Source organism: Perca fluviatilis, chromosome 19 (genome assembly GCF_010015445.1).
Source record: "Perca fluviatilis chromosome 19, GENO_Pfluv_1.0, whole genome shotgun sequence".
NCBI lineage: Eukaryota > Metazoa > Chordata > Actinopteri > Perciformes > Percidae > Perca > Perca fluviatilis.
In genome coordinates this window covers 2,069,296-2,080,118 of record NC_053130.1, presented here as the reverse complement: position 1 = coordinate 2,080,118, position 10,823 = coordinate 2,069,296, and the positions used below count along the sequence as shown (strand labels likewise).

Genomic DNA, 10,823 nt, shown 5'->3' with positions numbered 1-10,823 from the left:
CTCAGAGGGGGTTTCTGACAGCTTTTAAACTCGCTGCTACGGCAACTTTCACAGCAAACCACGATGATGCACATCCACTCGCTGAACACACAACACAGGCAAAAAGTCCAGAAAAAAAAGCCCTGACTCGGGTACAGAACTATTTTGGTCCTATCCTGCAGCGCAAAGCCCGACCCAGTTAGTTTACCGTCCAGCGCCCGCGTCGTTTAAATAGCAAATGACACCTGCACCCATCTGGTCTTACAGGGAGGTGTGTTCAGGTGCATTCTGGGGGTGCTGGTCTTACAGGGAGGTGTGTTCAGGTGCATTCTGGGCGTGCTGGTCTTACAGGGAGGTGTGTTCAGGTGCATTCTGGGCGTGCTGGTCTTACAGGGAGGTGTGTTCAGGTGCATTCTGGGCGTGCTGGTCTTACAGGGAGGTGTGTTCAGGTGCATTCTGGGCGTGCTGGTCTTACAGGGAGGTGTGTTCAGGTGCATTCTGTGTGTGCTGGTCTTACAGGGAGGTGTGTTCAGGTGCATTCTGGGGGTGCTGGTCTTACAGGGAGGTGTGTTCAGGTGCATTCTGGGCGTGCTGGTCTTACAGGGAGGTGTGTTCAGGTGCATTCTGGGCGTGCTGGTCTTACAGGGAGGTGTGTTCAGGTGCATTCTGGGCGTATTGCTATCTTGAGGCAGTGGGAAGTGATGGCGCCATTGACCAACAAAAACCTGGTCTAAAGTCAATAACGCAGCATTTCATTGAATGCACCTGAACACACCTCCCTGTAAGACTAGCACGCCCAGAAACTGACAACTGGGTCGGTCTTAAACTAGCAGAGACACTCGGGTCGGGCCTGAGCCCTGTGTCTCTGTGTCAGCCATGGTTTCATTTGCTTATAGTAATTTTACCCAGCTGTCTATTATTGGACAATGATGTACAGACGATTAAAAAAAGGCAACAGGCTGCACCACGTCATGACACCCACAGAACCAAACCATGCCTTTAAAGGACCAAACGGCAGAGACGAGACACACAAGATGCACTCAGCGGGAGAGGATACTAACTTGGGAGCAGCGGGGGTGAAAACCTTCGACCGGCAGCAAGGAGAGAGACAGAAAACGAAGTCATTAGAAAAGACATTCCCAGATTGTTGTGTGAGTTATATCAGGCTTACAGAGAGAGAGAGAGAGAGGGAAGGAAGGAAGGTCAGATATGAAACCAGTATCGTCCGACAGGCCTGGAGGCTGCAGAGCTGTGAACAGAGAATCATCCTCCACAGAGTCGGCTCGGGATGCAGACTTAAAAGATTAAAACAACAACCAGTCTTCTCCCGACACGGTTTATGAGACATCATGTTCATGTGACTCAAGTTTACCATATTTGAGACACCTAAGAATCAGTTTAAGTGGGCGCTATGTTAAGAATATTTTCAGAGCTTTACCGTTCTTTCAGAAGGCCCTTTACGATGGGGGACAGAAACCTTTATCTCTCTGCTCTCTACAAAGCAACACGAACGGTGAAAGAAGTGACAAAAAATGACAAAAATGTTGAATAAAAGTGACAAAAATGACAGAAAAAGCGTAAAAAAAGAGGCAAAGAGTCGGAAAAAGCAACTAAAACATAAATAAAGCTGCAAAATGTCGAGTGGCAAAAACGTTGAAAAAAAAACCCTGACAAAAATGTCGAAGACACCTAAAAAACATCTCTATCAGTTTAAATGGATGCTGTACTTTACATTACTTATCCTTACGTTGCTGAGGAAACACCACAGGTATGCTGGGTAACTGTGTGTGTGTGTGTGTGTGTCTGTCAGACAGCCCTTTACAACGGGGAACTGAAGCTGTTATCTCTCCTCAAAGCCACCAGACTCCTTTGATAAAATCAGTGATTTTAGCTCCCAGAACTCAGAGCTGCTGCTCTACTGCTGTCTCCATCCCTCAGTTAGTCGGAGTTATTGTGGGACTACACTAAACAGAAGCACAGTGATCATGTTCAACAAGGTGCTGCTGGGATTTGAACCAAGGATCACCTCTTTACTAGACAGGCGCTTTAACCAACTAAGCCATGAAAACTTAAGCTTTAAACTTTAAAGTTCTTTGAGCGAGAGATTCGCCAAGACTGTCATGTTCCTGACCTCTGTGAGGGGAGATTTCTCCCTCCTGTATTCAGCCAAACTTGACTGCTTGTAGACTTTACTTTTCCAGACTTGGATCAGAGAGGCTCTGTGGCTTAGTTGGTTAAAGCGCCTGTCTCGTAAACAAGAGATCCTGGGCTCAAATCCCAGCAGCGCCTCTTTAATACACACAATATCTCTTAAATCTGTAATCCTAATATGTAAAATATTCTGTCCATCCATCATGAGGATGCCTCCCTACGCTACGGACACACTGGTCTGTGTAAGCAGCCTGGCAATGCATTCTGGGAGTGTCACAGCAACGGTTGAAAGGGAGGCGCAGCTCCTCATTTGCATACAGCAGAATCCAGGCTACTTTATGCAAATCAAAAGCGTCCAGCTCCCCCTCTCTTTGTTGTCATTTAGAGTCTCTTTCTTGTTATTTTGTGTCTCTTTGTTTTCATTTTGTGTCTCTTTGTTGTCATTTTGTGTCTCTTTGTTTTCATTTTGTGTCTCTTTGTTTTCATTTTGTGTCTCTTTGTTGTCATTTTGTGTCTCTTTGTTGTCATTTAGAGTCTCTTTGTTGTCATTTAGAGTCTCTTTGTTGTCATTTTGTGTCTCTTTGTTGTCATTTTGAGTCTTTGTTGTCAGTTTGAGTCTCTTTGTTGTCATTTTGTGTCTCTTTGTAGTCATTTAGAGTCTCTTTGTTGTCATTTTGTGTCTCTTTGTTGTCATTTTGTCTCTTTGTCATTTTGTGTCTTTGTTGTCATTTAGAGTCTCTTTGTTGTCATTTTGTGTCTCTTTGTTGTCATTTTGTGTCTCTTTGTTGTCATTTAGTGTCTCTTTGTTGTCATTTTGTGACTCTTTGTTGTCATTTAGAGTCTCTTTGTTGTCATTTAGAGTCTCTTTGTTGTCATTTAGTGACTCTTTGTTGTCAGTTTGAGTCTCTTTGTTGTCATTTTGAGTCTCTTTTGTCATTTAGAGTCTCTTTGTTGTCATTTTGAGTCTCTTTTGTCATTTAGAGTCTCTTTGTTGTCATTTTGAGTCTCTTTTGTCATTTAGAGTCTCTTTGTTGTCATTTAGAGTCTCAACACTCAACAATGTCACTGTGCTTCTGTTTAGTGTAGTCCCACAATAACTCTGACTAACTGAGGGATGGAGACAGCAGTAGAGCAGCAGCTCTGAGTTCTGGGAGCTAAAATCACTGATTTTATCAAAGGAGTCTGGTGGCTTTGAGGAGAGATAACAGCTTCAGTTGTAAAGGGCTGTCTGTCAGCAAGTTAAAGTGTGTTTTACAGTAACCGCAGCCCAGCTGGCACGCGCAAATGTGACGTCATGAAATCGCCATAACGATTTATAACTGCGCTAGTGGTCGCGACACTAGTTGCGGTCTTCTCCTGAACAGCGCTGGCGCTAATGAGGAAAGGCTACCGACGTTGCTCTTTCTACGGACTAGAAGAAGAAGAAGAAAAAAGGTAAACAACGGCAGAACTGGCAGCACCATTGACCTCAATGCTTCGATCTGATTGGATGAGCTACTTGGTGGGATCGAGCCTTTCATTCGCCATAAAAGAACTCCTCTTAACCCGGTGAGTTTACCCAGAGAGACCTGCAGTCACTCTGAGAGTCCTGGCATCACGTTGTAGTATAAGTATAAGTAACGTAAAGTACAGCATCCATTTAAACAACATGTGTCAAACTCGAGGCCCGCGGGCCAAATCCGGCCCTTTGCAGATTTAGATCCGGCCCATATATCAATTTGGGTTCACGATACATTTTGGCCCGCCTAGTTGTGCGACAAAACAAAAACACAGGAAAGTGTTTTTTAAACTGCAATTAACTGACATTTAAAGCAGAATTTGGGCAGATTTGCCGATTGTGAGACTCCCCCAGAAGCAGCAGGAGAGAGTTTTCATATTCAGGCTGAGAAACAGGTTGTTAAAAGAACCTAACACATGTTTTTGATGGTGAGGGAAACCAGAGCACCCAGAGAAAACCCACGCAAACATGTGGAGAACATGCAAACTCCACACAGAAAGGCCCCAAAACAACCTGGATTCAAACCCAGAACCTTCTTACTGTGAGGCCACAGTGCTAACCACTGGGCCACCATGCTGCCTATTGTTTTACTTGATTTGCTAAATTCTATGATGGCTAATGAACTCCTTTTAATGACTTTTGTAGGGATTAATGTCAACAAAAATGTCAGAAAAAGCAAACCATTTTTTTTTGAGAAATGTCTGAGGAAGCCACCAAAAAGTAAAACAACCAAAATGTTTAAAATAAAGGGACATGCAGTAACAAAAGCACGTCAGTAAACTCTCCATGTGTGGCCCTTGGTGGGATTCTCTCTTTCCAGTGTGGCCCTCTGGGAAAATGAGTTTGGCACGCCTGATTTAAACTGATATCGATGTTTTTTAGGTGTCTCCTGAAGTGTCTTTGACATTTTTTTCGGGGGGTTTTGTCGCCTTTTTTCCGCCATTTTTGCAACTATTTTTCCAACGTTTCTGCCACTCGACATTTTGCAGTTTTATTTACGTTTTTGACGCTTTTTTCCCACATTTTTGTCACTTTTTGCAGCTTACTTGAATGTTTTTGACACTTCTTTCACCGTTCGTGTTGCTTTGTAGAGAGCAGAGAGATAACGGCTTCCGTTCCCCAACGTAAAGGGCCTTCTGACAGAACGGAAAAGCTCCGAAAATATTCTTAATGCAGCGCCCACTCATACTTCTCAAGGCGCTGTGGCTTAGTTGGTTAAAGCGCCTGTCTAGTAAACAGGAGATCCTGGGTACAAATCCCAGCAGTGCCTCTTTAATACACAGAATATCTCATGTTTAATCACTTTTCCATCCATCATGAAGATGCCTCCCTCCACTCTACATCGCACAAAAGTATTTCTATAAAACTCCAACTAACTTTCATACAGAGACAAGTCAACTCTGAACCTAGCTTTCCATTTCACTAGGAGATTAAAGGGACAGTCCATTTTGTACGTGGGAGTTGCTGCTCTGCTGATGCCTCCATTGGTTAGTTATTTCGTTAGTTTCTGACCCCTTTAAAGAATGAAACTAACTAACTATGTGATGGAGGCAGCAGTAGAGCAGCAGCTCTGAGTTCTCTGATGTTTTTAGTAAAGGAGTGTGGTGGCTTTGAGGAGAGATAAGGACCTTAAAACTGGAACAGCAGTCAGAGGAGCCAACAGGTGTTTGGCCTCCTCAGTGACACAGTAACCCAATCACACTGTTACAGTAACTGAGGAAACTCCACAGGCATGCTGGGTAACTGTGTGTGTGTGTGTGTGTGTGTGTGTGTGTGTGTGTGTGTGTGTGTGTGTGTGTGAATATGAATAGTTATGGTAACAGTCAGTCGCACACACTTCCGTCCCATCACTGCTTCTGTAATACTAGCGTAAAGTATTAAGTAGCAGAAAATATGTGTGTGTGTGCGCGCGCAAGTGTGTGTGCATGTGTGTGTGAGTGTGTCTGTGTGTGTGCGTGAGTGTGTATCTGTTGTGTGTGTGTGTTTGTGTGTGTGTGCATGTGTGTGTGTGTGTGTGTGTGTATGCAAGTGTGTGAGTGACTGTGTGTGTGTGTGTGTGTGCGTTTGAGTGTGTTTGTGTGTGTGCGCTTGCGCATGCGTGTGTGCACGTGTGTGTGGTGTGTTTGTGTGTGTGTGTGTGTTTGCGCTTGCGTGTGTGTGTGTGTGTGCACGCTTGCGCATGTGTGTGCACATGTGTGAGTGTGTGTGTGTGTGAGAGAGTGTGTATGCATGTTTTTCTTTTTCAGAATAAGAGCATAACCCTAAATATAATGTGCACGTAAAGGGAGTCACTGATATATCTGATTTATTAATCGTGAGTTATAATCTTTGGGAGACTTGAATGTTCTGATGAGCCCACTTTTCTCCTTCTTGGGGTTAAAGGTCAGCAGAGTCAGTTATTAATCTAAAATCAGATGAAATAGGGGAGGTGTCGGCATGGCAACATGGCAGGATATCGCCGCTGAAAGGCAGCCGGGCTCTCAGAGGAGGAGCTGCTGCCGAAGAACCAGAGAACAAGCTGCTGTTTTTTTCTGGGTCGAAATTTCAACATTTTATTGTTCTTTTTCTAAACTTTTTTCAAAGTTTTTGTCGATTTTTTAAAAATTATTTGTCACTTTTTTGGCATTTATTTTTTTTAATATGTTTTTGTCAATTTTTTCAAAATTTTTTGTCGATTTTTTTGGTCACTTTTTTTCACCGTAAAAAATAAATAAAGTTTTTGTAGCTTTTTTCAGCGTTTTCAGTAGTTATGATATTTAAAGTGTTTTGGAAACGGGTCACAAGGTCCCGAGGACAACAACGTAAAGGGTAACTGTTTTTGTGTCTAAGGGGCGGAGCCTGGGTAGAACGAGGGGCGGAGCCTGGGTAGAACTAGGGGCGGAGCCTGGGTAGAACGAGGGGCGGAGCCTGGGTTCTACCAGATAATAATATAAAAATTATTTATATGATAAAATATTTTTTTAAATATCTGATGAATGCATGTTATAATTCCAGTCAAGTAAAAAATGTTTCAGCACCACGGACAGCGACAGCTGATGGACAGCGATGGTTTTTACTTTCTTTGTTGTTTTTTTGACATATAGGCTTACTAAGGCTCAACCAGGGACACATTATAACATGCATTCATCAGATATTTAAATATTTTTTAACGGTTTTCATTTTAAACTGACTTGTAGCAGAGGGCCCCACGATGAAGCTCCGCCCCCCCACCGTACTGAGAGTCTAGCTCCGCCCCTGATTACAGCTGTTTGCTTCACCTGTTCACCTGGTTTTTGGGCTAATATTAACGCAAAAATTCAACATTTTGTTGTTCTATTTCTACACTTTTGTCAAAGTTTTTGTCGATTTTATTCAAATTTTTTTTGTCACTTTTTTTTTTATGTTTTTGTCAATTTTGTAAAAAAAATTTGTCACTTTTTCTCAGCGTAAAAAATAAATAAATATTTTTCCCACATTTTTCCCCCTGCGTTTTTGTAGCTTTTTCCAACATTTGTCACTTTTTTTTCAGCGTTTTCAGTAGTTCTGATATTTAAAGTTTTTGGAAACGGGTCAAATTTGACCCCGAGCCTGGGTACCTATTCTGGTACAACCTCTAAATACAATTATGAACCTAAAAATTAGCATAATATGGCCACTTTAATACAAAATATTAATGTTCTTTGTAGAAAACCACCTATTGTATGTTGTTTAAGGTCTCATTTATATTATTTAGTGATTATTATATTGCAGGTGTTGAGTTTTCATCGCGGTATGAGCGGAATTGATAACATTACAGCTGTTTGCTTCACCTGTTCACCTGGTTTTTGGGCTAATATAAACGCAAAAATTCAACATTTTGTTGTTCTATTTCTACACTTTTGTCAAAGTTTTTGTCGATTTTATTCAAATTTTTTTTGTCACTTTTTTTTTTTTTTATTATGTTTTTGTCAATTTTGGAAACAATTTTTGGTCACTTTTTTTCAGCATAATATAGCCACTTTAATACAAAATATGAATGTTCTTTGTAGAAGACCACCTATTGTATGTTGTTTAAGGTCTCATTTATATTATTTAGTGATTATTATATTGCAGGTGTTGAGTTTTCATCGCGGTATGAGCGGAATTGATAACATTACAGCTGTTTGCTTCACCTGTTCACCTGGTTTTTGGGCTGATATAACCGTAACATTAGCCAGATGAACGAGGGCAGCTCCGCCTCTGAGGACCAAACGCCCGCCATGTTTCCTCCTCTCCGTCTCTACGTACCCGGCAGGCCGCCCCGCCTGTGCGGCCGCCATCTCCCTCAGAGTCTGCTCTGAGTACAGGCCGATGGGCGAGTTATACTGCTTCCTCTGGGCGGGACAGTCGCCCTCTACGGGCCCGGAGGAGGCGCTGCAGGCCGACAGGCGGCCGTTGACCTGCGCTGACCGAGGCTTCACATCAGAAGAAAGAAGCAAAGAATGTTGGGTAACAATTATCATTACTAAATCTATATCTATATCTACATCTATCTAAATCTATATCTATATCTATCTAAATCTATCTATCTATATCTATATCTATATCTATCTATATCTATCTAAATCTATATCTATCTAAATCTATATCTATCTAAATCTATCTATCTATATCTATATCTATATCTATATCTATCTATATCTATCTAAATCTATCTATCTATATCTATATCTATATCTATATCTATCTATATCTATCTAAATCTATCTATCTATATCTATATCTATATCTATATCTATCTTAATCTACCGTTAATGCTGTAATAATGTCTTATATATTATATTTCTGCAGCTTGTTTTATTAATTGCTTGTGTTTAATTTAATTAATTTAATATAACAGACAGACAGACTGACTGACAGCACACACACACACACACACACACACACACACAGATACACGCACACACACACACACACACACACACACACACACACACACACACAGACAGACAGACAGATACACGTACACACACACACACACACAAACACATACACAGACAGACAGACAGATACATGCACACACACACACACACACGCACACACACACACACACACACACACACACACATACACAGACAGACAGACAGATACACGCACACACACACACGCACACACACACACACACACACACACACACACACACACATACACAGACAGACAGACAGATACAGGCACACACACACACACACACACACACACACACACACACACACACACATACACAGACAGACAGACAGATACACGCACACACACACACACACACACACACACACACACACACACACACACACATACACAGACAGACAGACAGATACACGCACACACACACACACGCACACACACACACACACACACACACACACACATACACAGACAGACAGACAGATACAGGCACACACACACACACACACACGCACACACACACACACACACATACACAGACAGACAGATACACGCACACACACACACGCACATACACCCACACGCACACGCACATACACACACACACACACACACACAGGTATATGTGCAGAATATCCTATTTATCAAAGATAATGATCATTTTATTTTTACAGCCAAACATCATCAGGTTGCTGTGGAGACGTGAGTGTGGTCTGTTGTTCCCCCTGCGGCCACCAGGAGGCGACAGCTCCCTGGGTTTAACCAGTGGGGCTGAACCCGAGAGCTCCTGCCTCCCCAAACCCTCTCTACCATAGGTAGAAGTACACCAGAAAACACCAGGATGTCCCGCTGCAGCCGCTCAGATTCTGCAGTATGCAAGCCAGCGTGTTTTTCTGGCTATTCTGACCCACAATCCTTTGCGCAGCACATATGAGCAAGAGGGTCAAACAGGGTAGCCCCAGGATTCTCCAAGTTAAATTTCAGACCTATTTAATACCACCTGGGATGAATATGTAATGCCAACTTCACAGCCAAATAATGGAAAATCAGTGTGGGATTTGAGCCCGAGAAAAGAAGTATTTACCAAGTATTGTTATAATAGTTTAATAAAACATTTTCATATTTAATAGACAGTATCTGAACTGCCGTATAGGATCCAAGGCTCACATTAAACGGAGTTAATTGAACCGTTAAGGTCCTGGCACACTGGCTGCGTGGCGTGAGCGTGGCGTTTCTGCTGCGTGGCGTTTTCTATGTCTTTACCAGTCCTTCCAGAAAAATGCAGAGTTTTTCTGTGATTGTTGCGGTGCAAAAATCCTTGATTATGCGACATGTTTTCTTAAAAAATGCGATGGAATATGCTATATGATATTTATGCAATTTTATGCAATGAAATTGCGGGAACTTGCAAAAACTGCAGTTTGATCAAAAAGAGAAAAAAAAAAGTGATTCCCCCCCCCAACACCCTGCTTTTCGATGATGTTCACGTCGCGTAATTACATCACTTCATAACGTTCCCATGGCAACAGGGGAAAATAGCTGCTCTTGTGTGAAGTAAACGCAACATTTTTATATATATTATGGGACTTTGTTACAACGAAAATGCGGGGATTATGAAATCATGCAAGCCCCGCATATTTTGCGCGGAAATCTACAATTTATGCGGCGAAAGTGCGGCTTATTTGAAAAATGCGCCCCCCCCCCCCTGCATAAATATGCAGACTTTGGCTGATTATGCGCTGAATTATACGATCGCATAATCGTGTTTTTCTGGAGGGACTGGTTTACACACCAGAAAGGTGTCTGACGCGGCGCTGCTGCTAGCCTCGTCTGGACACATGGATGTTTCCCATAAACATAAACATATTCTGATCTGATTACAGCAAAGACAACGTCGGCAGTAGGTATTGACGGCAAAATAGGCTCCAGAATATTTCCTTCTGGATTGACAGGTGCAATATTTGAAAATCTATAATTATTTATTAATATTTTTTTAAATTACATTTATATATCTGCATTTATATCAAAACCTCGAGACTTTCAAACATCAAAATGTCATTTATTAAATGTATTTGTGTCTAAATGACATTTAAACATCTTTTCCTATTCTATGTTGCCTGGAAACGCTTCTAACCCGCTTGCTTGTTGCATGAAAAATAGGCGTTGGTCCTATTTCTAGCGTGCACGCATTTTCGGCGCGGCTCGACCTGAGCCTGAGACGTGCGTGTCACGCAGGCAGTGTGTAAGCTCGAACCTGTTGCCATTGGAGCCGAAATAAAAACGGACACACCACGCA

General features: G+C 42.2%; 1 protein-coding gene and 2 non-coding genes across 8 annotated transcripts in view; 2 read left to right on the top strand and 1 right to left on the bottom strand.

The window, feature by feature from the left end:
* The window catches only part of LOC120547899 (PDZ and LIM domain protein 7-like), a 105,728-nt gene that overhangs the window by 31,753 nt on the left and 63,152 nt on the right, over positions 1–10,823 (bottom strand). For 4 of the 6 annotated variants that reach the window (XM_039783716.1, XM_039783717.1, XM_039783719.1 and 1 more), the window contains exon 6: positions 7,874–8,040. In XM_039783716.1, the coding sequence (XP_039639650.1) occupies positions 7,874–8,040 (167 nt within the window). Of the gene's footprint in view, positions 1–1,040; positions 1,064–7,873; positions 8,041–10,823 lie in introns of all 6 variants that reach the window. The other 2 variants (XM_039783718.1, XM_039783721.1) reach the window with 1 other exon arrangement.
* On the top strand, positions 2,195–2,268 carry trnat-cgu. The gene has a single exon. It is a non-coding gene; the product is annotated as a tRNA-Thr (tRNA).
* Positions 4,825–4,898, top strand: trnat-agu. The gene has a single exon. It is a non-coding gene; the product is annotated as a tRNA-Thr (tRNA).